Raw genomic sequence first — 21,467 nt, 5'->3', positions numbered from 1 at the left:
GACCGGACCACAGCGACGCACGGATTCACGCCAAGACCGTAGGATCCTACGCAGTGCCGTAGGGGACCGCACCGCCACTTCCCAGCAAATTAGGGACACTGTTGCTCCTGGGGTATCGGCGAGGACCATTCGCAACCGTCTCCATGAAGCTGGGCTACGGTCCCGCACACCGTTATGCCGTCTTCCGCTCACCCCCCAACATCGTGCAGCCCGCCTCCAGTGGTGTCGCGACAGGCGTGAATGGAGGGACGAATGGAGACGTGTCGTCTTCAGCGATGAGAGTCGCTTCTGCCTTGGTGCCAATGATGGTCGTATGCGTGTTTGGCGCCATGCAGATGAGCGCCACAATCAGGACTGCATACGACCGAGGCACACAGGGCCAACACCCGGCATCATGGTGTGGGGAGCGATCTCCTACACTGGCCGTACACCTCTGGTGATCGTCGAGGAGACACTGAATAGTGCACGGTACATCCAAACCGTCATCGAACCCATCGTTCTACCATTCCTAGACCGGCAAGGGAACTTGCTATTCCAACAGGACAATGCACGTCCGCATGTATCCCGTGCCACCCAACGTGCTCTAGAAGGTGTAAGTCAACTACCCTGGCCAGCAAGATCTCCGGATCTGTCCCCCATTGAGCATGTTTGGGACTGGATGAAGCGTCGTCTCACGCGGTCTGCACGTCCAGCACGAACGCTGGTCCAACTGAGGCGCCAGTTGGAAATGGCATGGCAAGCCGTTCCACAGGACTACATCCAGCATCTCTACGATCGTCTCCATGGGAGAATAGCAGCCTGCATTACTGCGAAAGGTGGATATACACTGTGCATGCTCTGTTGCCTGTGTCTATGTGCCTGTGGTTCTGTCAGTGTGATCATGTGATGTATCTGACCCCAGGAATGTGTCAATAAAGTTTCCCCTTCCTGGGACAATGAATTCACGGTGTTCTTATTTCAATTTCCAGGAGTGTATGTCAATAAAGATACTGGTAAATTTATCCCAGTATTCTTTGACTTCCTTGTTATACACTACAGATGTGGTGTCCACAGGTGGTTTTGGCATGGGCGACAGCTGTCAAAGGGAGGTATTGTTGGTAGTTGGTGCACTTCCTCATTTCTGACCTGGCCTCACCTTCCTTTCCTAAGTCCATCCCCAGTGATTGCAACATCATCACACCTATGAGATACAGCGCTGTACCTAACCTGAAAACCAATCCAGACCTTACCATTGATAGTGACCAGGCCAAATATCTCACGAAATAAGCATCAAGCGAAAAAATTACAAAGAACGAAACTCGTCTAGCTTGAAGGAGGAAACCAGATGGCGCTATGGTTGGCCTGCTAGATGATGCTGCCACAGGTCAAACGGATATCAACTGCATTTTTTAAAAATAGGAACCCCCCCTTTTTATTACATATCCGTGTAGTACGTAAAGAAATATGAATGTTTTAGTTGGACCACTTTTTTCACTTTGTGATAGATGGCACTCTAATAGCAACAAACATATTAGTATGTGGTATCATGTAACATTCCACCAGTGCGGAAGGTATTTGCATTATGATACATTACCATGTTAAAATGGACCGTTTACCAATTGCGGAAAAAGTCAATATTATGTTGATGTATGGCTATTGCGATCAAAATACCCAACGGGCTTGTGCTATATATGCTGCTCGGTATCCTGGACGACATCATCCAAGTGTCCGGATTGTTCACCGCATAGTTACGTTATTTAAGGAAACAGGAAATGTTCAGTCACATGTGAAATGTCAACCATGACCTGCAACAAATGATGATGCCCAATTAGGTGTTTTAGCAGCTGTCACGGCTAATCTGCACATCAGTAGCAGACAAATTGCACAAGAATCGGGACTCTCAAAAGCGTCGGTGTTGAGAATGCTACATCAACATCGATGACTTCGAACGTCATGTACAGTTCTGCCACTGGGCACAGGAGAAATTATGGGATGATGACAGATTTTTTGCACACGTTCTATTTAGCGACAAAGCGTCATTCACCAAATGGCAAATCAGCATAATATACACTATTGGGCAACAGAAAATCCATGATGGCTGCAACAAGTGGAACATCAGAGACCTTGGCGGGTTAATGTATGGTGCGGCATTATGAGAGGAAGGATAATTAGCCCCCATTTTCTCAATGGCAATGTGAATGGTGCAATGTATGCTGATTTCCTACGTAATGTTCTACCGATGTTACTACAAGATGTTTCACTGCATGACAGAATGGCAATGTACTTCCAACATGACGGATGTCTGGCACATAGCTCACGTGCGGTTGAAGCGGTATTGAATAGCATATTTCATGACAGGTGGATTGGTTGTCGAAGCATGGTCCGCACATTCACCGGATCTGACATCCCCGGATTTCTTTCTATGGGGAAAGTTGAAAGATATTTGCTATTGTCATCCACCGACAATGCCTGACAACATGCGTCAGCTCATTGTCAATGCATCTGCGAACATTACAGAAGGCAAACTACTTGCTGTTGAGAGGAATGTCGTTACACATACTGCCAAATGCATTGAGGTTGATGGACATAATTTTGAGCTTGTATTGCATTAATGTGGTTTTACAGGTAATCACACTGTAACAGCATGCGTTCTCAGAAATGATAAGTTCACAAAGGTACATCTATCACATTGGAACAACTGAAACAAAATGTAGCCAACATGCCTACATTCTGTATTTTAATTTTAAAAAACCTACCTTTTACCAACTGTTTGACTAAAATTGTGAGTCATATGTTTGCGACTATTACAGCACCATCTACCACAAAGCGAAAAAAGTGGTCCAACTAAAACATTCATATTTCTTTACATACTACACGAATATGTGATAAAAAATGGGGGTTTCTATTTTAAAAAATGCAGCTGATATCCATTTGACCTATGCCTGCGCCATCTAGCGGGCCAACCATAGCGCCATCTTGTTTCCCCCTTCAAGCTGGACAAGTTTCGTTCTTTGTAGTTTTTTAGTTTCACGCTTATTTTGTGAGATATTTGGCCCGGTTCATGATCAATGGACCATCCTGTATACAACCACTTGCTCACAGAAAGATCTGTACTTAAAGACTGGAAAATTGCTCAAGTCACACCAATACCCAAAAAGGGAAGTAGGATCAATCTGTTGAATTGCAGACCCATACTAAGGTCACAGTTCATAGTAATAGATAGAAAGTCATCGAGTAAAACAGAAATAATATCTGGCATTCCACAAGGCAGGGTTATAGGTCCACTATTGTTTCTGATCTTTATTAACAACATAGGAGACAATCTGAGTATCTGCCTTAGATTGTTTGCAGAGGATGCTGTCATTTACTGTCTTGAAAAGTCATCAGATGATCAAAACAATTTAGATAAGAAATGTGTATGGTGCGAAAAGTGGCAATTGACCCTGAATAAAGAAAAGTGTGAAGCTATTCACATGAGTACTCAAAGAAATCTGTTAAATTTCGATAACACGATAAGTCACACAAATCTGAAGGCTGTAAATTCAACTAAATACTTAGGGATTACAATTACAGATACTCTAAATTGGAACAATCACATAGATAATGTTGTGGGTAGAGCCAACCAAAGATGGCAATTCACTGGCAGAAGGTGTAACAGGTCTACTAAAGAGACGGCTTACACCACACGTGTCCTCCCTATTCTGGAGTATTACTGTGCGGTGTGGGATTCGTATTAGTTGTGACTGACATATGACATCGAAAAAGTACAAAGAAGGACAGCTCATTTTGTATTATCGCAAAGTAGGGGAGATAGTGCCACAGACATGTGAATTGCAGTGTAAATCATTGCAACAAAGGCATTTTTTGTTGTGACGGGATCCTCTCGCGGAATTTCAATCACCAGTTTTCTCTTCTGATTCCAAAAACATTCTGTTGGCATCCACCTACATAAGAAGAAATGATCATCATAATAAAATAAGAGAAATCATGGCTCGCACAGAAAAATTTAAGTGGTCGTTTCCCCGCGCACTCTTCGAGAGGGGAACGGTAGAGAGACAGCTTGAAGGTGGTTCATTGAACCCCCTGCCAGGCAGTTTATTGTGAATAGCAGAGCAATTACATAGATGTAGACCATTATCCCATCCCAGAAGTCCAACAGGACCTCAAGCAGCTCCTCAGTGCCTTAGGTCCACCCCAAAATCTGACCCCTAAATCCATTGCTCTCCTCCACATCCTACCTTTTACCTACTCTACAAACCCAAACTAACATATCTTCCCATTGATCATTCCATTGTGACTGGGTACAGCTCTCCCACAGAATTAAATTCTCCCTTTGTATGCTAACACCTCCAAAAAATTGTCCTTAACCTCCCATACTACAGTCAAGAGAGTGATAACTTTCTTCACTGCCTTTCCATAGTTCCTGCCCATTACCTACACTTCTACCAGCATACTGTGCACATTATGTCCTTGTAAATCAGTATTGCACATGCCATGGACTTGTGGCCTAGGAACACTGTATCCGCAAATGTCCTCCTAATTACAAGACCACCACATCTTTCCTAATCCTCCTCCCCAACCACACCCTGATGCACAATAACTTCACTTTCAAAGACTAAATCCACAAACAAATTTGTGGCACTACCATGAGTACTCACATCATACCATCCTTTGACAACTTATTTATGGATCATCTGGAGGAATCCTTTCAATCCAGTCAGCACTTAAAACTAGATGATTTACTGAAGACATTTTGATGATATGGACTCATGGCATGCACAACCTTTGCTCTTTCCTGCATAACCTTTACATCTGTTCCCAAATCTGCTTCACCTGGTCCTTCATAAATGTAAGTCTCCAGCTCTTTGATGGCTGCATAAATGAGTTTCTTCAAAGCAAGCACACCAATCACCCGCAGTACTTCCACTTGGACAACTGTCACCTGTTGCATGTCATGTTCAGTGTTGTCTTCAAAGGTTTCATTGGTGCTTCTAGTAAATAAGATCCTAGTGTCATTTGCATATTGATATTTTTTTCTGTTTCCAGATATAGTTTTCTGTTTCCACTGTTGATATATGCATCATTTACGTATATGGAGACATGATTAGAACCAGTAAGAAACCTAAGGGGACTCTGTGTTTGAAGTATAATTAAATCCAGTTATGCACTGCTTCACTAATACCCTAGTTCTGAATCTAACTAATTTATCATGACTGATAGTATCAAAGGCTTTTGATGAGTCCAGAAGAATGCTCAAGGTATGTTCCTACCTATCTAGATCCTGCAGAATTTCATATAGAAAATAAGATCAGTGTTTCAGTTGAGCAACTTTTTTTCTAAAACCATGTTGTGATTCTATCAGTATTTTACATTTATTTAAGAAATTTGTCATTCTTTTCTCAAAAAGTTTTCCAAGAAATTTTGAAAGTACGAACAGTAGAGAAACAGGTCTACAGTTATGCATCTCTTCTTGGCTTCCTTTTTTGTGAAGTGGTTTCATTTTAGCAATTTTTAAGCATGTTGAGAATTTGCCATTTGAGAAAGACAAGTTTACGAGATAATTCAGTGGTTCAGAGTAGAGATCAGAAATGGAGTGAGCATGAACCCTATGTTGAGGATTGTTTACATTAGAAGTCAAGACCCCACTGATATGTCAGTGGTGTACTGGCTTCATTACAGATGTAGTTCCACAAGTATGATGAGTCTTAGAATGGTGGAAGTGCATTCACTTCCTATTCACCGACTCATTCCCTCTTACTCCAGCATACAAGAGTTTAAAAGTGTGACATAGCACGGAAATTGAGTGAACAATCTTGCTGTTATAGTGTAGCAGTTACAGGACAAAAATGACCAACTTTCAGGATCAGATGGCTTCTAACGAAGCTGTGTTTGGTAAATCTGTAGAAGTTTTAAGACAAAAATTAATTGATGCAGTGTACATAATTGTAAATTGCTCCATAAGATGAAAGGTGATACCTGGAAAAAAGTTTGATGCTATTAGCCACCCTTCAGATGGAAAACATACAATGTCCATCCAATGCAAAAGATAATAAATTTAGAGCAGAACTGAATTTTTTTATATCGAAATGTATATAAATACATACATACATACAGACAGACACATATACAAACAGCATATACAACAGACTCTCGACTATGTGGCCTCATGTGGCAAAAGGTCAAGCCAGATACCAAATAGCTGGATAGACATGAGTTCTATAAATTCTCACTTCCAGCCCCAGTCATACCATTCAAAACACCCATTTTCATACCAAAACCCAGTTTTATTAAACCTTGAGTGGTTGTGTCGTTTTTCATACCATGATTGTGTGTGCAGCACGCTTTGTACACATGTAAAGAATAGTTGTCCTAATATTGCCAAGGTAAACATGTATGAACAAAATTACAGATTAATCTTAGTTTAATTAAACAAAGACAAAATAAACTGATATTATATGAGCTAAATCATCATTTGCCATCCATTCTGTGACATCCTCTGGATCAACAGCTTCCTAGCTCAGTACACTTTTAGGCACTGAAATGATATCATCATTTTCATCTTTGACTTTATTTCATACATGGATTCAAAATTAAAATGTCCACCTTCATGGTCTAAAAACTTTTGAAGAGCTTACAAGTGATGTGTTTGGAATCTCTTCCCAAACTTTGAAAACATGTAAAATGTTTTTAATGTTTAGAAGTGTACAACAAGTTGTGTGTGATGTTTAACGTGTGAGACTCTGCACAAAAGTCAACAAAATGAAGCAGACTCTCACACAACAACATCACCACATTGAAATGGCATAACAAACACAAATGGTAGCAGATGAGTTATTTATAAACAAACCTATTGTATTCACAGTGACAGGCTTTCAGAACCATTTATAATAGATCAAATCAGAGTTTTCAGTTAAATGGCCAGTGAAGTCTCTGAGCTTACAGAAAAGATGAGTTCAGAGATGATGTCATAGGACCTATTGGTGATTTTCAAGTGAGTATATGGACCAAATTTCTGTTCTGTAATTCAGAAATTATGTCTGCATGTTTTTTTACATTAAAATCAGGTATTTTATTTACTGTAGGTGAGTTTTATTTTTTTATTTTAGTAGCTTGAACAGCAATGAACTCCTTTCATATTGGAGAACATCATTCCCACTTGGGCTTCAATGCATTGTTATGAAGAGATTGGTTTGACAGAATCAGCAAAATTATTCTTCTAGCATGAATTCTGAACCAGTTAAGATTATATGTGAGTAGTTTTTGTGGTGGTACAAATGAACTACTCTAGCAATATAGTTCACAATTTCCTGCAGATCATTTTCATCATATGGCAATGTACAGTGTGTCTAAGAAGTCCCCATACCCCAGGTCAAAACAGGTTATTGAATATTGGAGATTAGATCAGATTTACTTTCATTTCAATTGATCAACAGTGAGGAGGTCCTCCAGGATGTAGAAAAGGAACACTATATGAAAGGATCATTTTACAACATTCATTTATTAAGATTGCATTAATTCACTGAATTTAAAATAAAAAAAATGCTCTTTTATTTATGAGGTATTAAACATATAATAGAATTACTACACACACACACACACACACACACACACACACACAAATCAGTTTGTTCTACTGAGAAATTCATCAATGGAGTAGAAGGAGTTGGCCACCAATAAATCCTTTAGTCTTCTCTTAAATTGGATTTCATTGGTTGTTCTTTGTATAAAAACTATGACTGCAGCAGGTCTGTACAGTCACCATGATGCATTACATATAAATCTGTGCAACTCTAGGTCCTCCTTGCTATATTATGGAGCATCTCATCTCAGTAGTTATGCTTTGAAAGGCTTCCTCAGCACTTTTGTGCAATTCTTGATTTGTCTTGTACTGATGCTGAGCCACATGGGACTCAATTATTCCCCCTAAAGAGTTGTGTGGTGTGGTAAGTCCTGGCTTCATGGAGGCCATTTCAATGAGGCTGAAGGTATTGCAGAACTATGTCCAATCCACTGGCCTTGGATTTTTTTATCCATGAATTCAGTCACTGGAATAGCAAAGTATACTGAAGCTCTGTCCTGTTGTAACCACACATGATCCATGATTCCCTTGTCTTTGAGGTGCGGGATTAACCACATCTGCAGCATGTCCAAACAAGAATTTCCGTTCCCACCCTATCAAAAAACATGATCTGAACAGGCATCATGATGATATCGTGGCCCATATTGTAATAAAAATCAGGTTCCATTCATCTAACAAGGATTTCTCTCAGATCATAAAGCCATATTCCTCCTATCTGTACTGCAATATATTTCATCAGAAAATAACACTGGTGAATGAAACATGATATTTGGGAATTGCGCCTACAATCACAGCACACTGCAATTCAGAGAACAATGTTGTTGTCAGATAATTCACTGACAAACATTGGGCTACATCCTTTCATTTTCAAATCTTTTTCAATGGAGTCTTGCATTGTGGGCTATAGAATAGAATAGAATAGAATAGAATATTTTTTATTCGCCTTTCAGTATTTTTCATACAATTGGCTTCGTCAAAGTTTACAATGGAGTACAGTTAGGTCAATAAACACTTATATACACAGAATTATTTAGCTTATTTAAGAATTGAAAACGCTTATCACTTATCAAAAGCTTATATTATAATGAGTATTTCCTAGGAATTCTTCAATTGTATAGAATTCACTGCATTTTAACCAATTTTGCAATACACTCTTGAATTTATTAAATGGGGCTGTACGAGCTGAGTATGGTAACTTATTGAAAAATTTTATGCCCAAATGTTTATAGTTATTATGTACAGCAGCTAGCCTCGAGAAAGGAAAATCCAACAAGTGACTATTTCTAGTATTGTGTGTATGTACATCACATCTCATGCTAAATTTGTCCAGATTTTCTTTAGCATACATTAAACAGTTATATATGTACATGCTAGGTACTGTCATTACATTGAGATATTTAAAGTGGTTTCTGCAGGAATCTCTGGGTGCTAATCCTAGTATACATCTGATGGCCTTCTTTTGCCATCTGAAAATACATTTAGCCCCCGAGGAATTACCCCAGAGCAAAATTCCATACTCCAGATGGGAATGGAAGAAAGCAAAATATGACTGGAGTAACAGCTGTTTGCTCACACTGTTTCTCAATTTGTACAGTAAAAAAAGTACACGGGCTAGTTTGCTGCACAGGTGATTGGTGTGTTCTTCCCAGGAGAGTTTTTGGTCTATGTGCAATCCAAGTAGTTTCACTGCTTTATTTTTACTTTTTGTAGCTTTTAGGTTAAAAATTATTTCTCCTGTTGTTGTATTGTTTATGCACAGTTGATTGGCCTGACACCAGTGACTAGTCATTTGCATTATTTCTCTGTTGTTATCCAGCATAGATTGTAAATTGTCACCTGAGGTTATTAGTGTTATATCGTCAGCGTACAGTATATTCTTACATGGAATATAATTTGAGAAATCGTTAATATAGACAATGAACAGGAAAGGCCCAAGAACCGAGCCTTGGGGTATTCCTCTTTTTATAGGGAGTATTGCTGATCTCTGTTTATTTGCATATACAAGCTGTAACCTATTGCTTAAATAAGATTTGAATAAGGTGAGTGGTATATCTTCAACACCATAGTATTCTAATTTTTTAATGATTATGTCATGAGACACTGAATCAAATGCTTTGCTTAAATCAATAAGTGTTCCAGATATATGCAGCCTCTTTTCATATGCTTCATATACGTTGTTCACCAAAGCTTCAATTGCTTTTACAGTTGATAGGTGAGACCTGAATCCGAATTGCTGTTCATTTAGTAGTTTGTTGCTTTCAAAATAGCTTTATAGCTGCATATGCATACAATTTTCTATTATTTTGGATATGATTGGTACTATTGATATGGGTCTGTAGTTGTTTGGGAGGTTTTTATCACCTTTTTTATACATAGGTAGTGTAACTGTGAGCTTAAGACATTCTGGAAAAATTCCTTCATCTAGTACTCTGTTTGACAGTGAGAGAAGTGGCATTTTGATTTCCTTTGCTATACGCTTTATAATGAAATTACTGAGTCCATAATAGTCTTCTGTTTTGGAATTGCTTAGTTTGTTTATCGATTTGCAAATGTCATTTAGGGTGATAGGGGTCCAAGTAAATTTCTCACTAGTCTGTTTTGTATGAATGAGTAGTGTTTCTGCATCTGTGGTAGAATTATTGAGTGGAGTGGTAGTGGCACTATTTACAAAATAATCATTGAGTGTATCGCAGTCTATAGGGATGTTGTTTTCTTTATTGATGTTATTAATTTCCTGTTTTATGACTTTCCAAGCTGCTTTACATTTATTTTTGGAATTCAAAATATATTCATCATTTGCGTTTTGTTAGGTTTTGGAGTGTACCACTTGTTAGTAGGCCACTGCTTATGTGTATTATTAGGATGTTGTCTTTTTGTTACAGTGGGGCACGTCTTTTCTACAATGTGCTTAATTTCTTAGGAAAACAGTAAAGCATTTGTCAGTTGTTTTATTATTATTAATTTTATGAGACCAATCAATTTCCTGTAATTCATTAATCATGTTATTTACATTGGATTCTCCTAGAAGTCTATATGTTACTTGTCTTTCTTTAGGGTTGAATTTTGTATTTTCTATTCGAAGCCATAGTCCTGCATGATCTGATATTCCTAATTCTATTACATCACATTCAAGAGTATCTTTATCTACATTACCAATTATGTTATCAAGACATGCATACTGTCTGGTGGGCTTTTCATTAAGACAATAATAGTTCAGTGATTTCAGAGAATTAACCATATAGATAACATTTTTCTTCTTTGCCCTTATATCTATGTTAATATCCCCTACAATTATAATTTTATGTTGTTTATATTTGGACAACTGCAAAATTAGAGTGTTAATTTTTTCTATAAATATTATTTCATCAGATCTTGGAGTTCGATACACTGACACAATTACAATTTTTTGTGTGTGCATTACCATAACAGCTACTTCAAATATGCCTTCAAGGCACATTTTGCTAAGGTCTACTACTGAATAATCTAAATCTAGTTTGCTTTTAACATAGATTGACACTCCACCATGTGAAATGCTTCTTCTGCAATAGCTAGTAACTAGCAAATATCCTGGAGGAACACACAAGCCTATTTCAGACTCTTTCATCCAGTGTTCATTGATACACAATATACTGCAGTTAATTTTATCAAGCCAGTACTGCAGTTCATTGATTTTACCACGAAGTGATTGTACATTTATATGTAAAAGGAGAACATTGTTATCTGCACAGAAAGGTATTTTGATGTCACAAGGTCTTGTATGTTCATTTATTTTCACCGATTGATCTAAAACAACACAGTTATCTGAATTAATTACTTTTCTGCATTTTTCCCTCATCGTGGTTTCTACCCTTCCTTCCCCTGTAACGCTGTATTGCCTAAAAAAGGAGGTCCATAAGTGTCCATAGAAATAGTGTCTTTTAAAACTAGACAGTTGCGTTCGTGAATTTCGTTTATAATTTTGCTTATCTTGTGACAGAGTAATTTTTTACCCTGGTAAATCAGATGCTCACCGTGTTCAGTGTGCAGATTTTTCGCCAGTATGTTAATATCTACTACATTGCATTTTGCGTAAGTAGAGCATAATTGTTTTATTCTAGCATTGGTTTTACGAATTTCTTTATTCACACACGCATTATACACGAGGTCGTGTCTATGAGGTATTGTCACAACAACAGTGTTTTTCATCATATTTACATTTAAAAAATCCCTCAAACCTGTTATGCACTTTCCGGCTTCATTATGAGCTATAGTATTTGAAGCTCAACTCCTCTTTTGGAAATGGTATCAAGTCAAGAGGAGTACACAAACTTCTCAGATGTGCTGTACAAGCTCCATTACTACTGTAATAGGACATGGAGCAATGAAATCATTTATTTACGATCTATTTACTAAGTATTTAATGTGTGATAGGTCACACACTGTTTCTGTATCCCTACTGCCCACACCAGCCAAGATCTCTACACTCCGCAGTGGCCGTGTGTGTGTGTGGGGGGGGGGGGGGCGGAGGGGGGGAGTTTTCTTCCTTTGTGGCCGTGCGTGTGTGGGGGGGGGGGGAGTGGGGGGGGGGGTTCTTCCTTTATCTAATGGATGACCTTGTCCAGTAGCTGAATAATATTGAATAGTATATTTTTAATGGACCTGTCAGCCCCTCAATGCCTCTTCTATATAGTGAGTAGCAATCTATCTAAATTCATATTATCATATCATTTGCATATTAGATTGCAGATGTTAAATCCAATCTTCATTACTTATATTGCAGAATGAGTAACGTGGCTTCACACACACTTCTCCCATGAGACAAGCAACAAACTAGGTACTACAATTACCTTGTGACTACTGATTAGTATTAAAGCTGATGATAAATAAAATGGGTGTGTCACAAGTACTCATACATTTTTATCAGTTACATTGACACTACAATATGACACGCATGGAGCAAAATTCAATTTGTATTACCTCAGGAGTCCCCAGTGCAAAATCAATAAGGGCTGGTAATGGAACAAGTGTATCTGATGGCATTTTTGTTGATAAACTTTTCTGTACAGCTTGAAGAAATGTATATCAAAGTTTTCATGTCTGTAAAGAGTGAAAAATATTAGAAGCATTTAAAATTGCAATTAAGTAATAATTAAGATCTTCCATTATTTCTCTCTAAAATCTAATCATACTGCAGAAGATTGTGTAAACTCTTAAGGCCAAGAAGAAAATGCAATCAACTTAAATCAAAATAAATAACTTGAATAAGAACATTAAAACGAATAAGGAATACCTTATTACAAATGAATGAACATAGTTTTGCTTTTTATTTTGCTAAAAGGCTGAAGTCTCGGTCATCAATGAGAGTCATGTACTACACTAGTTTTCTAATAGTAGTTGAAAAAAGACCTACAAACTATTTTAAATGTGTGGCTGGTATTGCTGTATTCATTATAAATAAAACTGAGATCAAAACAGATCTGTATTATTCCAAACCAAAACGACTTTTCAAGGCATAATTACCTTCAGCTACTGCTGCTAAAGAGTAATTCATTTCATCAAAAACATCTTTGAGCGTTTTTTGTCTTTAAATTTAATACATTTGCTCCAGTGTTGCAACCCCCCCCCCCTCCACACACACACACACACACACACACACACACACACACACACACACACACACACACAACACACATACACAACACACATACACACAGTGACTGGTTGCTCTCTCTCTCTCTCTCTCTCTTTCTTTGTCTCGTTGTGTGTGTGTTTTGTTTACTTCAGATAAATATGAAGATGGTATTCATTCTTTTGGACACGTCCAAAAGAACAGATACCATTGGTGATCTTGCAGCTCTCAAAGAAAGAAATTACACTGAAATCCATACCTTTAGCAGCTTACAGGCACTGATAAATATCAATGGGGACAGTTGAAAATGTGTGCCCCAACCAGGACTCAAACACAGGATCTCCTGCTTGCATGCCAAACACTCTACCTGTCTGGTCCACCAAGGACACAGATGATAGTGCGACTGCAGGAACTTATCTGGTATGCTCTCCATGAGAGCCACATTTCCAACTTACTGTCCACACTACATTTGCTGTGTCCCTGCCCACTATACTCATTACTCACAGCAGTCAATCTGCCAATTCCTGTAAGAGTTTGGGCAATGTGAATGCATCCACACTGAAGAGCATTGGCCAGTAAGCCTTATCTATATGAAGATGGTACCTGTTCTTTCAGACATGTCCAAACGGTAGACTGACTGCCGCAAAATATAGTGTGTGGACAGTAAGTTGGAAATGTGGGTCTCATGGTGAGCATACCAGAGATACATCCCTGCAGTCGCACTAATCCCTGCAGTGGCTCAAATGGATAGGTCATCTGCCGTGTAAACAGAAGATCCCGGGTTCGAGCCCCGGTCGGGACTTACATTTTCAACTGTCCCCACTGATATTTATCTATGCCTGTAAGCAGCTAAATGTCTGGATTCCAGTGTAATTTCATACTTCAGATGAAGGTCTTTTTGCCACAAGCTTATTTATTTAGCGGCTTTTTGCTTTGTCTGTCTGGGTCTCAACATCCCCACTATATGGTTTGTAGCAATCTTTTTTTCATAATATTGTCATTATTCCATATCTGATTTTGCATAGTTTAATATTCAACTTCTTCTACTTGTTCCTGAATACTTCTTAACACCTCCTCCACATGGTGATGGGTCACTTCCACTCATTTCGTTGTTGTGATCCATTATAGTGTTTAGTGCAATTCAGACTGTTCACCATAAGATCTTGGTATAGAAGGAAATATAGTTATTAGGATAGAGGAGGGCAGAGAAAACAAGAGTGAATGCTACCTACTTTTGAAATAATGAGTGCCAAAGAACATTTCTAAGACTGTGCTGTCCCATCTAAATTGGTATAGAAAAAGACCAATGTAGGGGTCCTAATGTTGTCAGCAGTATTTTTAGAGAATATTATGTTGAAGTCATGGGAAAACTCAAAAAGAAAACAATATCTCACAAAAATCAAGAAATTTAAATAACGTATCCAATGTATATAATATATTTTTCTGCCACCAACAAGTGAATCGGAGGTAGCACATATAATACACATCCCAAATCCCAAAAAAAAAAGAACATATTGATGGAATACAAACATGTGTAATATAGTACTGCACTCATTGGCTAATGAGACAGCTGTGAGAAATGTATTATAGGGTGTATATGTGGACAAGTGAAAACAATTCCCGGATATCCCACTTAAAAATACACTTTCTCCCAGATTAAAACAGACTTTTTCCATGTTATTAAGTGATAGTATATTTTCCCTTGGAACTGTAAAACTTATCAATCCTTTGAATGGTTATGTTTTTATACACGGGCATCGAATTTCCTTGCACTTTATAGTATATTTTCCCTTGGAACTGTAAAACTTATCAATCCTTTGAATGGTTATGTTTTTATACACGGGCATCGAATTTCCTTGCACTTTAGAAAATGAAACTCAGGGAAGAAAATGCCTTTTGGAAAGATTTTTGATGTGCAGCACCATGTCCACTGCATATTTTCTTATTACGAAACTATAAATTTGAATTCCACCAAACACTGCTTCTTACTTTCCGAAACATTGAAATCGAGATTGCAATGCACTTTTGTAAGCCAGTCATAGCTCATGTCACGTGATCCCGCCAGCCGATGATAGTGGATATTCAGAACACAGGACACGTTTTGCAGTCAGTCAGCTAATAGCAACATCACTGTTAAGTAGCATGCATACACAAACAGGAACAGTTAATGTTTTAAATTAATATATAGAGTTTTGTTACAAGAAAATCAAAGCTTTCACATATAGTATTGGTCTCTAAGGTTAATAAGCTGACAGAGAAGCTAAGCTTTCACATATAATGTTGATATTTTTTGCGCATGTTACACTTTAAGATATATCACACAAATGTGCCAGTAAAATTTTTAGCCAAGTCCAGTGACTTGTCCTCAAAGTTTTCCACAACTAAATTGGCTACCGCAGATGAGAGAGAGCTTCCCGTAGCACTAGATCAATTTGCTCATAGTAATGACATGAATGTCTGATCTTCTGGGCTCAAAATACTTCTAAATGGCTCATCATCAAAAACTCTGTGATTTAAGAAATTCATCATACATTCTCACACATAGTTCAACATGCATAAAAGGAAATTTACTTTGAAAGTAACGCTTTTCAAACCACCATACGCAATATCTTCCCATGACCAGTTAGAAATAGGTTCGTTTCAGCAGTAGTCAGAGAGTGCCAGATAACAGGAGCCACCGCACTTTGGCTGCTCCTATGACACAGGAAGCCCGAATGTTCATACGCGTAAAACATTAAAAGATCTTACATTACGTGATAAAGGAAAAATACATCAGAGGATACTCCAAGAGCATCGGAATTTTGTGAACCATTCTAAAATGGCACATTGAAAGTGCATCTTAAAGAGCACATTCGTATGTCCAGATTCCCAATGAAGTAGGCCTCAACCTGAAGTAAATTTTCTGGTGGAAGAGGGAACAGTGCTGTTTGGTGGAGCATGCAGGGCCTAGAGGTAGCAGACAAGCTACCTGGTAAAGGGTCATGAGGCTGTGAGGGTGGGAAAGATGGGAAAAAAGGGGGTGGAAAGGAGAGTAACAGAGAAAAGGAAAAGATTCATGGGCACTTTGGCAGAGAGCTGTGCACAATGAGGGTGAAGGGACATGAGTAGGGAGGAGGTGATAGGATGGAAGGCGCAAAAACTGTTGGGTGGAGGGTGTCATGTCAATAGGTTACCGCAGGTTAAGGCCATGATGATTTCAGAAGTTTAGAATGTGTTGTAAGGGTAACTCCCACCTGCTCAGGTCAGAAAAGCTGGAAGTGAAAGGGAGGATCCAGACGCCCCTGGTTGTGAAGCTGCCACTGAAATCAAGTACGCGATGTTCAGCTGCATGTTGTGTTACAGGGTGATCCACTTGGCTCTTGGCAACAGTTTGGCAGTGGCCATTCATCCTTGTGGATAGATGGTTGGTAGTCATCCCAACATATAAAGCTGAGTAATGATCACAGCAGAGCTGGTAAACGACATGATTGCTTCATCAGGTGGCCCGGTCTCTGATGGGGCAGAATAAGCATGTGACAGGACTGGAATAGAAACTGGTGGGTGGGTGGATTGGGCGTGTCTTGCACCTGGATCTTCCAGGCAAAAGATTGGGGATGGGAGGGGCATAGGCATGGACTAGGCTGTTGGTGAGGTAGAATAAATGATGGAACACCACTTTAGGAAGAGTGGGAAGGATTGTGAGTGGGATGCCCCTCATATTAAACCACGGTGATAAATAATCAAAGTACTAACTACGTAAAAATGCAGCTACTGTTGAAGATGGTTGGTGAGATTAATTTGGATGTAGGTCTGGATGGAGCCCTCATAGGGGAGGAGATTGGAACACTAGGTTGAGGAGGACCAAGTTAAGGGGGTGGAAGAGAAGGTATTGAGTTTTTGAAGGTATAAGGATAGGGTGTCTTGGCCATAAATTCAGATCATCAAGATATCATCAATGAATCTGGAACAAATCAGAGTTTGGGGCTTTGGGAGGCTAGGAAGATTTCCCCTAGAAAGCCCATAAATAGGTTGCCATAGGAGGGTGCTACATTGGTGCCCATGGCTGTACCACATATTTGCAGTGTTCCTAATTGCCAGCCCCCCATGGCACCCAGATGTAGCATAGCCAATATTTTCAACTTGCCACATCCCTGAAAAATCCCTGGCAGTACTACACTAAATTCAGAGCCAAAACAATCCCAGAACACTTTCCAATAAAATCCTCCACCCCACAGAAAATTCAGTTCTATCCAAAGGGCTCATCTTCAGCCATTGCCCAAATTCAGCCATGTAGGTTGTGGGGCGGCGAAGAAGTTGTCGAATGAGTTGTTTGAATGTTCATTTCACGTAACAGACTATTGCCGATGCAACATATGTGGGACGGCGAAGAAGTCGTTGTTTAATGTTGAATGAAAGTTGAACATTGCCACCTTAAATCACGCGAGCCTGGCAACTAATTTGGTGGCCAGTCAGAAAGCGAAGGGAAACTTACTGACCTTAGTTCCCAGTCTGCACGGCCACATTCCTGTACAGCCCAGCTAAACGAAAAATATCCATAGTTCTTCACGGGATTAGGGCTGCTTCAATAAAATTTAAAGTTCCAAACAAGATTTTATTATCTTAAAGGCTCACACAAATTACTCGAAACTTCTGAAAATGCTAAAGACATTAAATATTGTTAATTCAGCCAATCGTTTAATAGTTCAGAGGCGACTTCTACAGCAAGTTCCTCCCGAATAGTTCATTACTCTAACTAACGGTGCTCTATTAATAGTTCGCAATAATGTTAAAAAAAAAAATTAATTAATGCTCGCCTTAAAAGTGGAGTTAGTCACCACTTGCCACGCGGAATTATACTTCACACGGACGGCACAATAACAGTTTGTTACCGAAGTCTAAACGATCCAGGACGGTGTACAGTCCTCGCGATTTTCAATGTCCGTTTACATTGCTAAGTACGCGCATGTCACAGCCCGCTATGACGTCACCCGAGGCGAGGCGCGATCGGACGTTAAGCTCGCGTGGACTAGGCGTTGGTCTAATGCGGAGTGAGCTTACTACTGCCTCTGCCGCTCTTTTTATATAGCTCCGGCGCGTACCGCCAAGAGAGCATCTGTTCTTTCCGTTCCTAGGCAGATGCCTGCAGCCTCCAAATGATCGCTATCTCAGGCACATAATCTTAAATATCACATTTAATAATAGCTTTACAAACTTCTCAATTTTTGTATACATACATCTGAGCAGTACAGAAGCACGTAGAAAATCTCAGCCCGCTAAAATTAAAACTTTACTCTCTAGAATTTTTACAATGGAACTAACGGTAGATTGTTACCTCTGAACCATAGCTTTATCAAGACTTGTATCAGCTGTTAATTATGCTACAAGACTAAAACTTGGTGTAGCTTTGTTAATTGTCCTATCTGATCATTGGTCTTAAAGAATTTGTTTTATCATTAAAATTTAAAGTACTTAATCTATAATGCTTATGTACATTTTACTCACAAAAGTAGTTTTTACTAAATTACTAAAAAACTAGAAGAGGTAACTGATTGTGGTATTTCCATTATTATTATTAGGGTGAACTGAAGCATCCTACCAATTTTCAATATTGTAGCTCTATTATTTCGCGCCTCTGATTTTTCCGAAAAACGCGGATTCTGGAGTCAATTTTAGTTTTATGGTTTTGGAAACCAGCACCACTCATTAATGACTTCTTACTGCACCTTCTCACCAAATTTTGGCTTCCTAGCGTCATTATTTAGCGCCTCCTATTTTTCTTTCAAAACGTGAATTTTACGTAAACTACTAATTTTATAACATTAAGATTTGTTACCTGAAACATTATTACATAGAACTATACTTTAACAAAGTTTTACACACAAATCTTCATTTTTACTTTTATGTTAAATGTGGTGCAATACTATATGCAGGCGCGTTACGATGACGTGACGCTACTAGCAGTGAACTAGGGTAAGTCCCGTGCACTCGCTCGCCTCTGTATCTTATACATGATACAGCGCTTGCTTTGCTTCATCACCCCCTTTTTAATTTTCGTGAAAATCTATTTTTGAACAAAATTAAATTTCTAAAAGAACAAACAAGCGATGGATTACTTTAGTATACCTCTTTCAACTTAAGTTGCTTCTTCTTAGGAAATTCCTTATTACTACATACACAAAATAACCATACTCATATACACATAGAAAACCTAGTACAGAAGACATTCACAAATTATTTACATACATTTACATGGAAATATAAATTTTTCAATGGTTACAAAATAGTTATTTTTTTTTTTCTTTAAAATCAGTCTCTTCCTGAAAAAGAAAATACACACGACTTTTATCACTGCAACGCACTCACATTTTTCTTTTACTATAATACTCGGCACTGTGGTGGGTGTCCTATTGTAACACTCATTTAATTTCACTGATTGACAAAATTGTGGGAGGAAATTGTATTCACTGTGGTTTGCGTCTCTACTTCCAATCTCCCTACCGCTTGTTGTCAGTCATTCATGCAGCCTGCATGTCCCTGAGAAACAGACAATACAGTCTAAGTTTCTGTTTTCAACTTATATCTAAGGTAGGACAAAGTACATTTTATAGTTTATATTCTGGCACTATTTTACTAATTGTGAAGTTGTCAGAAAGACATTTAGCACTAAGTCGTATCTGATACAATAGCTCCTACTTTCTTCTTTCATAAATAATCTTTTAGGTTCCTAAATAGTGAAAATTCTTTTAGCAAATTAATATATTAAGATCTTGCTTCAACTTAGAAAATTGAGTAACCTTTTAGTTTTAATGTACTCTGGCTTAATTATCGTATGGATTAGTTCATCAAAGAAGTCATTTGCTGACCAGCACTTTGCTTTATTGTATGAATTACTAAAGAAATTAGTTATTTTCAGTATACCGATTCCAAATTTCTGCATTTTCCAATATTTGTGTGTTTCTGTTGTCTGTTTAACTATTTATTTGCCTCAAGCAAGATTTAGCGTTTTTCACCATTTCACGAGACGTGAGGGAATTATTCTTTAATCCTACATCATTTACTTCAATTTACTTACTTCACTTCTTCACCTTATTCATTTTCTCCCTTTTCTTCCAGATTCAAAATACTTCATTTCTCCACTTCTTTCTCCCTTTTCCTTTTGTCAGCCTATTGACGTCCTGTTTCTATATATTTGGTGCGATCCTCACACCACTTCCACACATCTCCATTTATTTAATTCTAAAACGCCATTGCTTGCCTCTATGAGCATTACCTTCTTACGCTGTTTTCCTTCAGACAACCTTATTTCTAGCAACATACTACCTTCTGCATAATCTCATGGATTATTCATATTCATACCGTACTTCGTATACTGCAAAGTGTCTCTCTTAGTTGTAGTTTCTAACCCTTTACAATTACATGAAATATTTTAATTTATTTATTTTAGCCATGTTTGCCTCTTATTGGTACTCAGACTTTTGTTTTGCCATTCACTAGGTAGATCCTTACTAAGGATACTTAAAACCTAATAGCATATATACAACATGAAGACATATGTGATTCTTACCTGTTATGATAGACCAGAAGAAGGGAATGAAACTTGAAAAGGAAATAAAGTTTCACCCAGCTGGGACTGCACGGTACACCAAACCGTGTATCCGCCAAAGAGTGGCAGACTCCCTACAGTAATTAATTACTGTTAATTTTAAATTCCTTTAGATTGATATTCACATGGCATTCATAATCTTTAACTTCACCAGGTGCGTTTGAGAATACATTACTATGCTTAGTTAACACACTCTTTAACTCTGATCTTTGTTCGTCAGCAATTTGCTTTGTTGATTGTACCTTTTCCTCTATTTCCTTTAGGATGTGTCTCTCTTCAACCTTAGCACTTTCCTCATTCTCACTGAAAACCAAATTTTCCTGCAAGTATCCTTTATTCTTTATTACTCTAATAGGCAGTTCCCAAGTTTCATTACTACCGCCTATATGATTTCCTATAAAAGACTCTCTTATCACTTTAGAGTCAGGTAAACTTAAAATTAAGTTGTTCTGATCAAAATTGATCTTTCCCTGGTACTTTGATAAGAAATCAGTACCAATCAACATATCAACACTTAAGCCTAGCACAATCAAACAAGGATGATCTATTACTACGTCATTTATACCAATGGGTATCAAAGCTTCGTGTTTAACTGGTCTAGAGACTTTTCCAGTAGCACCTATAATCTTTAAGCCACTTACTTTCATAACTGTTAACTTCTCTTTATTGGGTATGGTGTCAAAAAATGTTTGTGATAAAGCACTTGCTTCACTGCCACT

General features: G+C 38.3%; 1 protein-coding gene across 1 annotated transcript in view; it reads right to left on the bottom strand.

Annotated features, from left to right (window-relative positions):
- LOC126335550 (uncharacterized) overlaps positions 1-21,467 on the bottom strand; it is a 432,035-nt gene that overhangs the window by 387,595 nt on the left and 22,973 nt on the right. Inside the window, exon 2 of the mRNA XM_049998951.1 lies at positions 12,515-12,634. Within this exon, the coding sequence (XP_049854908.1) occupies positions 12,515-12,577 (63 nt within the window). The 5' untranslated portion in view covers positions 12,578-12,634. The remainder of the gene's footprint in view (positions 1-12,514; positions 12,635-21,467) is intronic.

The sequence above is a fragment of the Schistocerca gregaria genome, chromosome 2 (genome assembly GCF_023897955.1).
Source record: "Schistocerca gregaria isolate iqSchGreg1 chromosome 2, iqSchGreg1.2, whole genome shotgun sequence".
NCBI classification, from domain to species: domain Eukaryota; kingdom Metazoa; phylum Arthropoda; class Insecta; order Orthoptera; family Acrididae; genus Schistocerca; species Schistocerca gregaria.
This window is presented reverse-complemented; position numbering and strand designations above follow the sequence as displayed.